Raw genomic sequence first — 18,002 nt, 5'->3', positions numbered from 1 at the left:
TGTATATTTATTGCCCCAAATTGCTTGAATGTAGACTGTATCTCTGTCATTTCTCTTACAACACCCTGATCCTCTTACAGCATTAAAGCAGCCAAATGCAGCTTTCTATGAGCAATAGTTCTGCTTCTGTTTACAAAAACAAGCTTGTTGATGATATATGAAATGTTTTGACTGGTACTGTATTCTTTCACATCTCAGCTGCATTTTTTTTAATCTACAAAATTGAAAGTTAGCATTTCGCAAAAAAATGTGTCCAGATGGTTTTGTTTTTCAAAGTGATGTCATATGAAACTTCTTTTAAAGGGGAAAGAAAGAGACATTTCCTTACAGGATCTTTAATTCATCACATTAACTCAGCTAAAATGGGAAAAACCTGAGACAAATACCCTATGAAATGTTTTAACTCTATTACTTTTTATTTGAAACAAGCACTTTCCCAAATATTATACAAGTTCAATTCGGTTATAAAGGTTGTCCCTGTTGTGTATGTGTGTGTGTGTGTCTGTGTGTATATGTGTAATGAATACACAAGAGACAGGGTCCGGTTTGAAAAACTCTCAGTAACTCTATTTCTGTATTAATGTACAACCGTTGAAAATTACAGCAATTTTTTTTGGTAGTTTTTTTCTTTTCTTTTTTTTTTTTTTAAACGATCTATCTATCAACAGCCATTTTCCAGAAGAAACGTGAACAATGTGAGCGGGGGAAAAGAAAAAAAACAAAACGAGAGAAATAAAGTGAGGGGATGAATGTAAAGTAAGACAGAAGAGCACGAGATGGGGGGGACAAATTAACAGTTAATGTTTATCTTCTGCTGCGGAGTGTTTGAGCATGAGTGTGTGAATGTGTGTGTGTACGCATGCTATGTCAGTGGGTGGTGTTGTAGTGTGCATGAGTGAGTGGATGAGATTACACTTGCTGCTTCAAAAACAACTATCATCTGATCCGTGGGGGTAAACAGGTTTTGCTCACCCTGTCGTGACAGAGGTCAGGCGCACACCGGTTTGGATTTACATTAGCTGAACACAATCAAGCAACAATACCAGTATAATGAGAATAAAAAGACACAAGAATGGAACTGAATAATTCAGCAGTTTTACTTTGATCACGATCACTCGCAACGGTTTGCTGGCAGTTCTGGTCGGAGCAGGTTTGGCACCAACACAAACACAGGAGGGGAAGGTGTGTGTACTGTGAAACACTGGCAACAAAATCAGTCATTTATACACACACTCATCTTATTCTTTAGGTTCTTCTGTAAATGAACATGCATCATACATAGGAAAATACTATATTTCGTTTGTTTTTCAAGTAATTTAGGGAGTATGTGGGGCCACCATTTTTTCACAGTAAACACACCATATTCATATACCAGGCAGAATATCAGGAAAAAAAAAAGCACTTTTACAATAAAAGTCTTCATACTCTGCCATTTAATTGTTCATTGCACATGTCCTGGTTGATACAGTTTGTTAAAAACAGAGCCAGAACAGTGGCAATGACATGTTTCACCCAGATGTATCACACCCTACTAGCCGGCACACTTATAGGTTTTGCAATAGCTGATGTAAACAAACATCTGTTTCCGTACAACTTTCAAGAATTACTCCCATCATATTTGTCGTAGTGAAACGTTTTATTCATTGGTTTACATCAACCTACTGCAGCCGAGGAAAGAACTGAAAATTAAGGTGTAGAAAATTATGAATTTCAACTTTGTGTGTGTTCAGGCCAATTCAGGAAGTGATACAGCTAATACTGCCAGCAAGTGGCTGCTAGGTGGTATGGTCTCATAAAACCACCAAACTCATCATCAGCACCATCTCCTTTAAGGTGCAGTGTGCAGAATTTAGTGGCATCTAGCGGGACTGACTTGTGAGAAATGGAATATAATATTCATAAGTATGTTTTAATTAGTATATAGTCATCGGAAAATGGTTGTGTTTTTGTTACCTTAGAATTAGCCCTTTCTATCTACATAGGGAGGGAGTCCTTTTCCACGGAGCCCACCATGTTTCTACAGTAGCCCTCAATGGACAAACCAACCCTGTATAGAGGGCATTTCATAATTTTTCGCCTGTTTCACAGCCACCATAGATTCCCTACACACTTGACGTGGAGGGGAGGAGAGGGTTGAGTTGGTTGCAATCTGCAACCTCACCACTAGATGCCACTAAATCCTGCACACTGGTCCTTTAAAAGAAAACTATTCCTGGTCCCCGTAACAGCTCTGACATTTAACAGGCTACAGGTTGCCTTCTGCTCCTCATGTGAGTAATGGGCATACCCACTATTTTCAGACAAATGAGACATCAAAAAAATTGACCTTCACGATCAGATCTGAAACGCTGCGACAAGTGTAACCATGGTGAATGTGATGCTCTGAAGCCAAAACATGTAAATGAGGATGAGGGAGGGGAGATACAATCGTGCCATTCTGTGACCCTGCAGCATTATAGGAGTGAGATGAGGGAGAGACAGAAAGAAAGAAGCTGATGAGCGAGTGTAGAGAAGCGTAAGGAGAGGTCAGGGTGACTGCACCGAGGGATGGTCATGGAAGGAAGCAAAAGTGGGAGACAAGGAAGAAAGGAGATGCTGGTGCTTTGCAGTCGCGATTGGAGCTTCAGGTGTCGTGGAAATCCTTCAGCAGCGTGCGTCGCCTTTGCTCAGCAATGTGCATCTGATTCTCCAGATCCTGTCAAAACATCAAAGACAAAAAAAAAATCAGTGATGCTTTAAGACCCAAACTTTTCTCATATCTACATTCCTAAATAAAATAACTTTTATAGGACGTGGTCTTGATTGGCTGTTCTATTACAACTTGATACAAAGAGTTGCAGCACATGGAAAAGTTAAATCATATGTGAGCAAAACACAGGTAAACTATGCTTTAGAGACTTTACCATCCACAATGCTTTGAAACTTATACTTTTTAAATGAAATATAACTAATCTAGAAAGAGTTTTTCTTTTGATTCTATTTTAAGAGTTGTGTGATACTATTTTACTATTTAGGAGGCACTTTTTTCCATAGCCAAATGCCAATTCCCCTCACTTAAACTGATAAAAGTTACCTGTGGTTGTTTAGAATAGAAGTTTCTTTAAATTTTAATGTACATTTTTATCAGTCTTCCAAACAAAAACTGACACATTTAGGCGCACATATTAAAGATGACATTTAGCTTTTTACCCCCGCCTGAAGTTTCTATTCTCTGGGTACAATCTATACAAAAAATGCTACAACAGACTAATGCTCACTTGGTACACACTTTAATCAACAGGGCAAAACTTGTATTCCTTTAGTCATCTGTCAGAGCTATTGTAATTTTACAGCTCGTCTCCTCTTACACTCCTATCATTTATTATCCTCTCTCACCCCTCTGTCACTGGCACTGAGCTCCCCCTCGGCTCCCACCACTCCTCTTTCATAGGTGTCCGCACGCTCCACCTTCCACGACAGGTTTTCTATCTCTGCCTCCAGCTGGGCCTGCTGGTACTCAAACTGCAGACAAGGACAGACAAACATAAAATGAGTCTGTTTCAAAACAAAAGTATAATTAAAGACAATTATTATAGGACTCAAAACAGGCTGTAGGAGAGGTAAGGATTAAACTACGTGTCCTGTAATAGAGAACAGGCAGTGTGTGTTTCTCACCAGTTTCTTGCGTGGGCCGGACTCCATGTAATAGGCGTAGGGGTATGTATACTGCAGTGTGTAGCGACACTGGAAACAAAAACACAACACACACAATGTTGTATTTAGTGTGGAAATATTTGAAAAATGTTCACTCAAATTTAGAAAGTGTGTGTAGATTTATTAGAGATTGAATAATCATATTAAACCTTTAATTAAGTTAGTGTGTAAATTGACACAGACAGATCTTCACTGCAATGTTTTATAATCATCCAATCAGGAAGAGAGAAAGTGAATCAGGTGATCTGTCTTTTTCCCATAACATTTCACAAGAAAAGAGGTGTGATAAAGCTGATTTTATTGTAGTAATGAGAATTCCTCAAATGTGTGTTACGTGTCTACATTGATCCACTCAGACCTGTTCACTCTGTTAGCAGCTAAAAGTTAGCCATCAGGCCCACTGTTCTTTCTTTCTCCGCAGGCAGGAATTATCTTAAGTTTTAAATTGAATTTAAACAAACTTGTCAAACAAACTGTTAACCTATGTGTCCATCTTATGTGAATCTCCTCCTCGCATCACTAACTGTGCATCAACAACACACATGCAGACACAGTTCAGTCTGTTGAGTACCTTAGCCAGTAGCTTTGCAGCATTGTGAAGGTACTGCCAGTCGATCCAGGTTCCCAGGTTGTTCATCACTCTCTCCTGGATCTTCTCCTGGATCCTCTGGTACGTCTGAGCCTCCAACTGCAGAGACTTGTTATGATTCTCCCACTGGTGGAGGAAAAGGAGAAAAGATAAAACAAATAATGAAAGATGGAACAAATAAAGAGTATTTTTCCTTGAATATCTAGTGCTACGTTGGATTGAAACGTGTCTGTGTGCTGATCAAATTCTCATGTCCTCAAATCAGGAGGAATTCTGTTTAACGTTCATCTCCCTCTGATCAAAGACATTTGAAATAACAATTGTGAGTTCATTTGGTTTTAGTATCTCTAAAACTGGGTTTTCCTTGGTGGAATCCCACCAAGGATCAACAGATTTCTGCTCCAGTCTCAGCATTTGGGTAGAAAAGTAAACAAAAGTAAAGGATGAAAAGGTTTTTGGCACACCAAAAACAGCAATACAGTTTTTTGCCAATTACATGTATCCCGGAAGCTTTACTGAGCATTTTGCTATTAATAGGTTTTATTTGATGCTATTCAATCAAAATGGAAATGGAAATCCAAAAAAACACCCTCACCCTCTCAAAGTAGAAGAGGTATTTCTTGAGGGCCTCTCTGGCCTGAGCCTGTTGGCTCTGGTTCACTATATCAGGGTTTTCTTTGTATCGACTGCACTCATAGTATTCACTGCCATGAGTCTTCCAGTCACCAAGACACATCCAGCAGAAGTCTGTAAGGGGACAAAACATACACATGTATGGACGCTCAACTGTTTCAGGATTACGCAGCATGTACAGTAACTAACACTGTTTACAGGCTTACTTTTACACAACAGCCTAAAACATCAGCTATGTTCTCTACAAAATAGTCTACAGCCCCTCTAAACTGGTTGATAATAGACTGTGGTTGGTAATGTATTTAAAAATGTTTCCAGTCCATGAAACACAGCTGGATTTAACATTTGTGGTCTGATTTAAAAAATATGATAAGTTAAGAAGACGTTTGTGACTTGAGGGACATATTTACAACATTATTCCAAATGTTTTTTGTTTTTTTTGAGTATTTGACTAAACTGTATGCTGCTTTCTGACTTGTCAGCTGCCATCAGCCCAAAGATGCAAAGACGAGGAAAAGCCTTCACAATTTACATGGATTCAGGCAGACGGACAACCCAGAAAAAACTAACAGTCCGAAAGAATAGCAGGACCGGGCCAGCGGCTCCCCAACATCTACCAAAATGTCGAAGCAAATAAACAAGCAATAAACTGACCAGTGTACTAAAACTTAATAAAGTGACAGATTTGCCTGCCATATGTCAGTTTTTCTTGTTTGTAAATAACATCCGGTTGTAAGTTCCGTTGCAGAAGACAGCAAATGTTAAAATATTCCAACTTTTGGCAGCAATGCCATCTGTGGTTACAGTTGCTGGTATTCGCTGCTGGCCTCATAATTTTACCGTCCTGCTCTCATCCACTAAAATGATGACCAGTTTGCCGTCTACAATCTGCTTGAATCCATGTGAAGACAGCATTGTGTGTTATCTTTCACTTTGAAGTTTTAAGTTCTGTTATTCTTTCCTCTTACATATCACACCACTAGGTGGATGTAAAGTGCCTTGCAGAACAGTGATTTCATGCTTCACTGGATTATACTGGAGGTGCAAAATTCTGAGATGCACTACTTACCGTGTTTACACTTGGAGCATTGCTGAAATGAACAGAGACATAGTAGGAAGTCAAATTAGTGAACCACAAACCTGAAAACAACTAAGCACGTCAAACCAATACAAGCGAATAAATCTGAGCAAATACGCAACTGAATGTTTTATGTAAAACCAGTAAATGCTTGCTGTGACTCATCTGCTGTGACACACACTAATTAGAAAATATGTTAAGAGAAGCAAACAACAGATAACATATCTTTCCAGAAATTCAGTGTCAAAAAATTAAAGTGTCAAACTATTAAAGTTGCAGACTTCAGCTCTCAGAATCAAAATATATTTTTAGCATATCCTGTTTTCTGGGAAAATGTGATTTTTCAGCTCTGACTCACCATGTGATTGCATCCTCCGTTCTTCTCAATGCAGATATTGCACTTAGGACACTGAGGGAGAAAAACAATCAATTCACATTTCAATCTGTGCTGCACAGTTACCATCAAATTAGAGAAGTGTTTCAAACAGTGTTTTCAAAATGTGTGAGATTGTTTGTTGCCCTATGTGTGTATAAAACTGGTGTGTGTGTGTGCGCGCAAATCCATCGTACATCTTTAGTGTGTGCGCTGATGTAGTTAGCCGTCTCTGAATCGTCGGCACATTTGGTCAGCCATTTCCGGATTGTTGCACAGTCTGTGGGTGCATGGTACATCTGACGGCATTTAAAACTGATGGAGAAGAAAAGAAGATTCACAAAAAAAGACTCACATTTGTACTGTTTAAAAGGACACAACGTAATTATTCACATAAAAAAAATGTTGTTGGGAAATTTGCAGGGCTTGCAGTATGACAAAAAACAGAAAAAACAGGTTCCTTATTTAAAAATCTTACTCCACTTACTTCCACTTTCTTAAAGTAACTTATAACTGTATACAATGTCATGGGGCATACAGATGTTACCACAAAGTCTTTAAATAAGGGAAGTACAATGAAAAATAACTGCTTCAGGATAGCAATTACACATAATCAATTCTTGATTCAGTGCCATATTCAAATACAACCATATTTCACAGCCTGCAGACAGGCCACAGTACCTCACCATACCAGACTGACCGTGACAAAACTTACATCGTGTTAAAATGTCTAGCAAAAATAAAATTATTACTCCTGTATTTTTGTGACATAAATAGTACAAGTTAAAGATGAAACCATTTAGACCAAATATCTATGCATATATCAGTGTAGCTCCTGTATATTTGCATGCTGTCTGTGTGTGTGTGTGTGTGTGTGTGTGTGTGTGTGTGTGTGTGTGTGTGTGTGTGTGTGTGTGTGTGTGTGTGTGTCCTACCAGAAGACTTCACTGCAGCGGCTACACTGCACCCTGCGAGCCCGCGGCTCCTGCACCTTGATGACGATGGGACAGTCTGCACCCGGACACAACTGCAATTGGAAGTGACTCTGCAGGTTGGAAAGAGAGACGAAGATACATTAAGACTGTCAGAAGATAATTTGTTATGATTTTGTTGGATGGACAATTTAACTGTTAGGTCAAGGTTTTTTTTAAAGATAAAAAAAAAATAGACATAAAAAGCAGCTTGGTAGACTGGCTTTCTACAGGAAAACTGTTCTGATGAAAACCTATATAATGTAATCATTTGCATTAATGCATTTAGATGAAAACCCAGCTGTCAAAACAGACAGTGAAGAGAGTGATGATTCAAATTTAATTCCGTGTGAAGGAGTATCAAAGGTTCACTTGTCAAAAACAAAGACTTACTGAGTTTTTCTCCCCTTCTCACTCCCTCTCCACATACCTCTGACGTCGCATTTCGCTATACATGCAGATTCAGCACACACATACATACACACCCACACACACAGACAGACAGACACACACCTCGACATAGTCTCTGAAGAGGTAGCGTCTGTATTTGTCCTTCAGCTCCTCTCCTGGCAGCAGTGGCAGGACAAAATCTTCTGGCATTTGCAGGGAACAGTCCTGAGCCATACACGAGATACCTGGAAACACACATACACAATGTTTTTATACACATACATATGTACATAGAGGATACACATACTACTCTACAAGAGGCTGAAATGATTACCGTTTGCATTTCGTCATTTAAAAGTTTGCGTGTGACTGAAAACATTCCACTGTGGCTGTGTTTGGTTTTAGTGGACTGGTTTCTAGTGTTACAGTGACCCAGAAACCTTATTGGGGGTCATCTTTCATTATAAAAGTGTCCTTCAACCAGCTGATAGAGAAACACTTATCAGGCTTAGAAGGGCTCTGACTTTATCAGAGACGCTGAAAGTAGCACAGGGACACGCCACAACTTGCTGCGTACCACACACACACACAATAAAGTGCTTGTGCTCCCACACACTCACAACTAACGGACAAGAAGTCTGGTAAGCTGTATGCACTTTACCACACACATACAGCATACAGCATACTGCACAAAAACGTATTACTGATCTGTGAACACACCCACACATCCATCTGCTCTCCTGCTAACTCGCACACACAGTCTCACAGTCTAATAATCATAAGGCTGCTGTAGGAGCTCGTCTGCCTGCTAAATTTTACACCATATGGGAGCCACCAAAACCTCAGATTACACCTTCCTTATCTTCAAAGTCAAATGTCACTCTTGGATTTTACACACGCCCACGCACACAAACACGTAAACAGATATGAACATGTGCATAAAAAAACCCACCAGGATGTGCAGGCTTTGCTGACGTTAAAAACAATATAATTAAGTGACTGTCGTGTTAAATTAAACACCAGTCTGCAAACACTGCACGTCTGGGAGGAAAGCCGAGGCTAAAATAAACTTTTTGAAAAAGATCAGAGGCTGAAACAGTGATAAAAACCTTGAGCGAATAAACACACACACACCCACACGAAGGACAGATGTAACGATACATGAAGAGACATGGATCACTACACAGACACATGCAAACACACACACACACATTCTCTACCTACCCACTCCCAGGCCATCTTTGACCAGTACAGTGCAGTGCTGCTCCCAGCATCCTTTGCAGAAGGAGTGCTGGCAGGGAAGTGCCAGCAGGGAATCCCTCCTTACGACCTGTAGACACACACCACACTGGAGGGACTGAGGGGCCTGAAACACACAAACACATGAATAATCAGCACACACTGTACTGGAGAACCTGGAGGGGAGCTCAATACACAAACACACTCAAAATAAAGTAAAAACAAAGATAAATAACATCTGTAGCGCTAATATTTAGGAGGATTAGAGACATGTTACATAAAACTCAACTGCATTATAGCAACCAGATGACTGTGTGTCCTTAAAATTACTTTTCTGTGAATACAGCAGTGAATCAGTGGCTACACGCAATGACTGATTAGGCAATGACTGATCAGGCTCAAACTACTCATTATACCTGCAATAAACACTGTCTCAAAGGACATTAAGGCTTTATTATGGCTTTTACATAATGTTTACAAACGCATGTGTATGGTCTGCAAGGTTTTACTCATAGTGTCCACACAAAGGACAAATGAATGGGAAAAAGGGCTAGGTTAGCAACCCATAAGCAGTTTTGAAATAAGTTTCAAACATGTGAGTGATATAAAAACATGTAAGCAAATCATGTGAAACATCGTTTGTTCCTGTTTGTACTCACAGTGACTGATCTGCATGTGCTGCTGGGCTGAACCAGCGCATCTGACAACAGCAGAGATGAGTTGGACTTATATCTGTGGGAAACATGGACAGAGTCAAGGGTTGTGTGTGTGTGTGTGTGTGTGTGTGTGTGTGTGTGTGTGTGTGTGTGTACACATTTTAAATTGCAGTAGAGAAGAATGAAAGGTAATGTGAAATAAACAAATAAGAATAGGAGAAACACAAGTGGTGGAGGAAGATAACATAGAAGATAGAGAGAAAGAGGAAGTACAAGAAAACGGCTAAAAAGGTGATAGACACACTTGAGAAAGGCATGAATAAAAATGCAAAACAGGAAGGAAGGGTAGCTGAGTGATGAAAAAGATGGGTTGTAGGACTGGACAATGAAAAAGGCGGGAGTAAGGGAGGAGCAGAAGAGACATACCTGTCCAGTATTTGTGTAACCTGCCAGTGAAGATGCACCAGGATCAATTTTGCTACTGCTGGTAAAACCTGAGAGAGAGAGAGCGAAAGAGACAGAGCAAGAGAGAGAGAGAGAGAGGGAGAGAGGGAGAGAGAGGGAGAGAGGGGGAGAGAGAGAGAGAGAGAGAGAGAGAGAGAGAGAGAGAGAGAGAGAGAGAGAGAGAGAGAGAGAGAGAGAGAGAGAGAGAGAGAGAGAGAGAGAGAGAGAGAGAGAGAGAGAGAGAGAGAGACCACTGAAATGTTACATGAGTGAAGTGAGTGACGTCCGTCTTGACAGTCAACTCGTCTGTAATGATGCACAGCTCTCATATCCACAGTTGGGCTTGTTTTGACTTTAATGGATGAAAAGCTGACAGTACTACTGATGAGCAGGAAACCTGAGCCCACTGCAACCACTGATAACAGAGTTTCCTAAGTACATATATTTTGGCCGCATACCAAGTAACCTAAAAAATCTAAATACATTTTAAAAATGTAAAATAATCAAAGAAAATATGGACTGCTTAAAACAATTATTTGATTAATAATGGAGAAAATGTATCAATGACAATTTTAGAACTGAGTAAAAACATTAAACATTTGCTTAATGCAACTTCTCAAATGTGAAGATTAGTCTCCTCTTCTCTGTTTTACTGCATAACACATTTTGTTTTATTGATCATTGAAGAGACAAAATAAGCCATTTGAATCTTGGACATCATTTTGCCTGAATAAAAAAAATAAAAATTAATAGCTTTATATTCTATACATACAAAATACTGGTTTAAAGACTGAACCGACTCCATTAACGCCCCTCTGGTTCTCTGCTTCAATTTATCAAAGTAGAAAAACAGAGTTCCTGCTGATGACTTGATGTATTCTCTCCACTGTAACTGTGCAGTGAATATTAGATGAAGCCGGAAGTTAGCTCAGAGTATTTAGGATTACATTAGCACCACAAGCCAGAGCTTGTATTGTTAGAAAAGCCTGGAGGTAAATGATTCAAATGCAGTAAAATGACTGATAAGCGCTCCCTTCGTTCACCTACTTCCATCAACAAACACGCGACTGCTTCTCTGGGAGCTGCTCACTTCTGCACACAGAGAGCCAGAAGTGTGATTATGTGCAGCTGCCAGTGTGAAGTAAAGTGTTACAGCAGCAGCAGCAAAAGGTGAGTTAATAAAACTAAGCTTTGAGCCTGGACATTGATTGGATGGAGGGGGCAGATCTGATAGGGAGGGAAGTCTAGGGGCTGGAACCCAAATAAGCGCTATCACCCCAAACTTAAGTTTAGATCGAGGGACCGCCAGGAGCCCCAGGTCAGCCTACCTGAGAGACCTGGACGTAGAATAAGGGGGTAGAAAGTCTGTGATATAGGAGGGGGCCAGGACATTTGGGGCTTTATAAACAACTAGGAGAAGCTTAAAATTAATTCTGAACCATACAGGTGTACAGGACCCAAGATCAGCATCACCAATTCAGTATCTGACCAAATGTGAAATATGATTCCCTTCTGTTGCTGAGTTTTGGCGTTGAATAATGGCCAGAAACGTGTTCTTGCACAACATGATGGTGACACAGTGAAGCTGACCTTTGACATTTTGGATTTTAAAATGTCATAACATCATTTTATCCTATTAGACATTTGTATGACCTTTGACCACCAAATTCTTATCAGTTCATCCTTGACTCCAAGTGGATATTTGTGCCAAATGTAATGAGATTCCCTTCAGGTGTTCCTGGGACAAAGTGTTCGTGAGAATGTGACCTTTGACCTGCGACCACCAAAATGTAAACAGTACATCCTTGACCCCGAGTGGACGACCAAATTTGAAGGGATTCTCTCAAGGTGTCCCAGAGATATTGCGTTCAGGAGAATGAGACAGACTGACTTGAAAACATAATGCATGTGGCTAGCACAGAGGCATAAAAACTCGGTGTAAGCATGAAAGTCGAAATTCAAGATGATATAACCTTATGATTACTGTTATTGTTGATTACATAAGGATGCATAAATATCAGTGAATCCACTTAAAAAAAAACATATATTCTTAAACTGAGATTACCATTAGTGAGCTTTAACTTTGTCCTCAGGTGTTTCAGGCTGATAATTATAAAACTATAAACTCAACAATAATATATAGGTACAAATCTGAACACAATGTATAAATAGGTAGGCATCTTCAACTCTTTTCATGGCCTTACATTCATGCTACGTTTGCATTTTCTGCAGCCACAAAACTGCAAAATACATTAACAAGTCTAAAAGTTGCCAATCCATTGTGAATAGAAAAAAAGTGAGCTTTCGTAAGACAGCGGCATTCACCCTCAAACACACTGTGGTGCAACATAACAGAAATCTTACTTTCTGTTGCCTCTATGTTTACCTGTCGTCACTTGTCCTGAAAGGTAGACTGAGGTCATCGATCAGCATTTACATTTAATTTGTGAGATTACTTTGTGAGCATGAAAGAATGATTTGATTGCCTGTCTCAGTGGGAGGAATTACGGCTTTATTAGCATTAATGAGCTGCAATCAAATCACTATCTTACACTCATGCCATCCTCTGATGACAGAGGATGGCAAAAATATGTCGGTGAGAAGAACTAAAGCGCACATTCAGCTTAAATGCAGTGTCATTAATCATGGAGAGTGGGAGGCAAGATAACATAGGTTTAACCTGCTGAGAACAGGTGTGACTTTTTTCAGTCAAAACTGCATCAGTGTGGTGGTAGCTCCTATTTTGTCCTAAATAAAGCAACATACAGCAAAAAGAAGGGTTAACATTATTTTTGCTTTGAATTGTTTTACTAATAAGGTGTTTGTTTTTTATCTGATCCTGCTTTTGGAAACATTTATATAAAAATATTATATTTCACACAGTCCTGATACAGACACACTCACCTTCAGTGCAGCAGCCACAGTGTTCACCTCCTCTATCAGCACCCTCTGACTCTCTTTGTAGGTCAGACAGGTGAACTGGTACTCCTCCGGATCGAAGGAGTCGGCGCCCTGTTGCTCCACATCGCTGGCCACGCCCTCATAGTACCCTGCGATGTCGCCCTGGTCGTCCTCTTCTCCTCCGTCGTCGTCCTCATCCTCCTCTTCTTCAGAGTTTACCCCGAAGTCTTCCTCGTTGCTGTCCGACGCCTGGCTGTTCATGTCCACAGACATCCAGTCGATTGAATCAACCACCCGCACAGGTAGACGGCCCGCCTACCTGTCGGATCCCAGCGGTCCGATCGGCTGAAATGGCTCGTACGAAGCTCCACTTCCACCTGCCCTTGCCACTGACCGTCCCGCCTGGTCGTGTCGCTGTTCAAAAGGCACCCTGGCTTTTCCTGTCGGCCTGAGGCCCGTAAAGAGCGCGCTCAGCAGCAGCGGAAGAAGCAGAAGAAGTCACACTCACCGTCACTCATTTGGAAATTGGTTACAGAGTGATTTGAAGAGAACAAAGACTGGGGATGAGAGAGGGGACAGACAAAAAGATGCAAAAGAGTGAGAGTTGAATAAAAGAAGTGATAAAGAATTACATGTAACTTTAAAATAATTATTTTAATCTTAGTAGGTCAAATAACAGTGGGTCTCCTGTTAGATTAGACTGTATGACTAACTGGAGTTGATGAAAAAATGTTTTCTATATTTGGCCCACATTTCTGTAAATTTTTACACTTTTCAAATCAGTTTATATACTTGACTGCAGTACAGTACATTCACAAGACAGCTGCAGCACATTTAGCTGCATTCACAATAATAAATAATCAGGAAACACTAATGATGAGGTCAAACCGAGCACAGTGCCATGGCTGTATAACATCTATAGTGTCCTGAAAATATCAACATATCGATGTAGTCTTTCTACAAATATTTTACTTTAAAATTTAGTCTTTGGCTGACAAGATTAAGATGCATTTACAGAACAAAGCAGCAACAATTCAGAGATACTAACAACATAATGAATCTGTGCTGTTTTCAACCAATCCTCCTCCAAACGCTTATTTATTATTTGTTGGAGAGAACCAATTACTAACTCATTCACTGACAGGAAGCCCAACCATCTGCATTATCACTACTGCGGAGGTTAATGGAAACTGCTGAGACACAGACACACACACACACACACACACACACACACACACACACACACACACACACACACACACACACACACACACACACACACACACACACGGCTGTATCCAAAAGGTCAGTGTACAAAATATCTGAAGGCGGCCATGTATGTGCAGTATTTCTTACAGTGCCAGTAACTATTAAAAAATTAGTTACGTTGTGCACATTTAAATTTGCTTCAGTTCTTTTTATCTGGATCCAGTTATTTTACTTTGAAAGAAAGATATACTCAATATACTTTATTATCTGGGTAACATTTCTGAGTAATGAACTATGGTGACTTCCTTAAAATAGGTTAGACTGCGCCTGACTCCACTAAGCACTTTTGGGAGATATGTTTGACTGGCAGGTAGTTTAGTAGCTGGTGATTTTTAAATTCATTTGTCCCTGCGGCATGTCAATTTAAAAAAGAGCTTGTTAACTAAAGCCAGCCAGCTTTGATGACAAAAATCTCTTCAGTATTTTGGGTTCCAGTTTCTCAAACACATATTCAGGGTGGGAAATTAGCACCAGCCACATGCTGGCAAAACATGAAAGTGGCCAGTAGATTTCAGACACAAAATATTGATTTACTATTGATTTGAATTTTAAAGCCACTGGTAGATGTTCCCTTTTTTTTTTTTTTTTTTTTTTTTTTTTTTTAAATCACTTCCCACCCTGCATACATCCACATTTTGATATCACTCCGTCCTTTTTAATTGCATGTTACATTTTTCTAACGGTGTAGTGAACCATTACTCTATTAAGGTCAATCCACTCTTTCAAATTGAGTAAAACAGAAGCAGGATATCAAGTATCAAGCCGTGTTCATGTTTTTGCTTATTCTAAATAAATAAATAATAAAAAACGTACAATTTCTAACACAGCAGGTAATCGTTGGGAGTCTGGAGTTCCTTTCATTCTCCACAAATAATACTTGTCTACTGACAAAGGAAAATTTGCTGGTGGTGTTCAGAAACCAGCCGTCACTCTGTGGAGAATAACAAAGGCTTCCTGTTCTGCCCACAGATTACATGCACGTATCTTTAAAAACTTGAACCATTTGTCTTTGCAAGTTGACCATGCAATAGTTTCATATATAATTGTTACATTTAAAAAAAATGTTTACACTACATTTATTTTGTCCCATTTTCAAAATTACCCTCGTCTTAAACATAAGGTGCATGACATATTTGCTAGATAGTGCGGTCTGTGGACAAACTGATAGTTGTCATTGCAGACTACATGGCTGACTAGACATGATTAGGTCCAAGGTCCCTCCCTCCAACCTAGCCTGCACACTCGATTAGATCACAGCTACAAAAATCTTACTCACAATTTGACTCACTATTTATTTATTTTTTTACTGTATATAAACAATTAAAATCCTCCTCTTTATTTCCTTCCTAAGGATCCACTCCTCTGTCTGGTCACGTCTGTAGCCCTGCTTCTGCTTCACAAAGGCAGGATTTCAGTTTTTAACATCAGCTCTCACTCACATAGCCTGTGTTTTTCTATCCTACTACATTGAAGATCTGTTGAACACGTGCGGGACACACAGTATGGGTTAAGGCTTAATCTCACAGTTTAGAGGATTAGCTGAGGATGCTTTCGCTTTGGGTGATGACGGAGACACACACAAACCCTACCTGCCCCTAACTAGGTGGCAAACCACAGAGTAACACCGTACACAAAAGGGGATAAGAAAGATCGTCTGAGCTGGAGATAAGAACTAAAATAACTACATTTACACAGCAATAAAGCAGTGATGCTTGACTGGATTACTGATACAAAAGACAGTTTACCCATGACATAAATTGAAACCGGTCAACATATCTGTGTGTCTTCAGTCCACAACTGTGATCATTTGGAGGGATTGATTTCATATTCCTAAGATTATTCCTAAAATACTTAAAAGTCTCAATTTAAAATGACAACAGTTCTGCACTCCAGCTTTACAAATCACACAGGATTTTTCCATACCTACATAGATGATGTGAATGTCCTATGAACTGCGGAAAGTGTTCTGCAGCATGGCTCTGTAGCACCAGTGTCCAGCCAAATTTCAAGACCTGGTCAGAAATAGGGTTGCCCTTCCACACACATACAGTTGTATCGCATTGTGTTTGGTTAATGTTCAGGGGTAGCTACTTATGATATCCTGTGCCAAATGTTTCCCCACCATCCAAAAGGAGTTTAAGGAATCATGTAACTAAAAGATACAAACTACGATGTACGTTTATTTCTACACAATAATAATAATAATAATAATAAACTTAATTAGGATCGCACTTTTCATTCATGGTGAAACTCTAAGTGCTACGGTACCAATAACATAGTACACACTACATAAAGATATTTAACCATGCCGGTGAGTTACAAAGTCACCGATCAAAGCAGTTTGCTGGCACCGTGTTTCAAATGTGACTTCACAAATATCCACCTGGATAGAAAACAAGGTTGGCCGGGAAAGCCAGCCAGCCGGCCCCAGTGCCAGCCCGGCGACTGACGCCCGGTCCGGGCTAAAAATAGGCTGAAAACTGGGTGACACACATCTTGCTAGGCTAATGTATCACCACGACTCAGCACGGGTATGATAGCACGTCTTGGGGGATGGTAGGTAAGGGGTTCGCGACGGGATTAAGCAACATAACAAGCAGCTTGGTTTTTGCTGGATAACGGCGTGTCGGTGTAACTATAAACGGCCGTGAAGTCAAATCCAGCAAACGGTTGGCTAATTTACCGTTAGCCGGATTAGCTTCCTGACTAGCTTGCTGGCAGCTGGTAACGGTATGCCAAACCCGCGACCCTGCCGAGTTACATTATTGGGTACTTTCAGAAGAGACTTGCAAGTTTTATTCTCTAAAAAACAGAATATACAACACACGAGCTAGCATGTTTAGCACCCCCCCCCTTTAAACGTCCCCTCTCATTGTGCCTCCGCCTCTCGCCCACTCTAGTCCGGGGATTGAGATGTAAACAAGGCCCTCCGGAGCTCCGGGGTACACAGACAAACACAAACAACAGCTGCGTTAATTTCCTCTGGTTAAAGTTGGTGGTATTTACCTCTCGGAGCGGCGTCAGTTCGGCCCGCAGTCACAGCCACAAGTGTTTCAGTGTGTGGAAATCCAAACAGCGATTTACACCCTGCTCGCTGGGTTAGTAGGCGGAAGATAGACGGTCACAGAGGTACTTATAACTGACGTCACGTCCGTTTTTCTCAGCCTCTCTTCAGTCCATGCAGCCCATTAATTCAACAGTATCACAATGAGAAACATCATTACTTTTTACTAACATACATGTGTACGGAAGGAGGTCTGATTGGTTTTATTTCATTTAAATTTTATTTAGCAAAAAAAACAGGATTTATCTTCAGTTAGTGGCATTGTTTTAATGCCTTCAATGACTTGGAGGCATACTGTATACTCCCAGCATACAGTAAATGTACACACATCTAAATGTACCAAAAACAGAAGGAAAATACTTCAAACTCTCTCCTTCCCCAATGTCCTTTCCTCACACTAAACACACCCTTCTATATTTCAACATTGCTTGACTGTTGCAAGTTGCAACCATTTTCTTTCACTTTTATCTCAAACAAATTACACATCTAAATCTAGACATTCAGAGGGTTGAATAAGTTACCCTATTTTGAGGTTTTTAAAGCTCTGTATGTTACTAACACTTTGCAGCCAACCACATCAACAACACCTCACACCCTTCTCTATCCCACCCATGGACACTACATATTATATTAACATAAGATCTATAATCTTATATTGCACAACTGTGAACATTTGTACATTCTCTTTACATTATTTTTTGT

General features: G+C 40.1%; 1 protein-coding gene across 1 annotated transcript; it reads right to left on the bottom strand.

Moving 5' to 3' along the window:
• Positions 1 to 540: 540 nt before the first annotated feature.
• On the bottom strand, positions 541 to 17,347 carry arih2 (ariadne homolog 2 (Drosophila)). The gene is made up of 15 exons (XM_062426543.1): positions 17,243 to 17,347; positions 12,971 to 13,524; positions 10,049 to 10,116; positions 9,626 to 9,698; positions 8,952 to 9,093; positions 7,851 to 7,972; positions 7,302 to 7,411; positions 6,564 to 6,681; positions 6,352 to 6,402; positions 5,985 to 6,006; positions 4,878 to 5,029; positions 4,265 to 4,408; positions 3,655 to 3,723; positions 3,376 to 3,501; positions 541 to 2,695 (listed from the first exon to the last, which is right to left on the bottom strand). Exons 2-15 carry the CDS (start codon positions 13,238 to 13,240, stop codon positions 2,624 to 2,626), a joined length of 1,539 nt encoding a protein of 512 aa, XP_062282527.1. The 5' UTR covers positions 13,241 to 13,524; positions 17,243 to 17,347; the 3' UTR covers positions 541 to 2,623.
• Between the last annotated feature and the right edge of the window lie 655 nt (positions 17,348 to 18,002).

The sequence above is a fragment of the Scomber scombrus genome, chromosome 10 (assembly GCF_963691925.1).
Source record: "Scomber scombrus chromosome 10, fScoSco1.1, whole genome shotgun sequence".
Lineage (NCBI taxonomy): Eukaryota > Metazoa > Chordata > Actinopteri > Scombriformes > Scombridae > Scomber > Scomber scombrus.
Note: the sequence above shows the minus strand (reverse complement) of the source record. Positions and strands in the feature narration are given on the sequence as shown.

Excerpts from the sequence above, each read along its gene's own strand:
- arih2 (XM_062426543.1), bottom strand. The coding sequence starts at position 13,240 with ATGTCTGTGGACATGAACAGCCAGGCGTCGGACAGCAACGAGGAAGAC. Across the intron at positions 10,117-12,970 it reads CTGTGGCTGCTGCACTGAAG|GTTTTACCAGCAGTAGCAAA; the intron begins GTGAGTGTGTCT and ends TCTCTCTCTCAG. Across the intron at positions 3,724-4,264 it reads CTGCAAAGCTACTGGCTAAG|TGTCGCTACACACTGCAGTA; the intron begins GTACTCAACAGA and ends TTTTGTTTCCAG.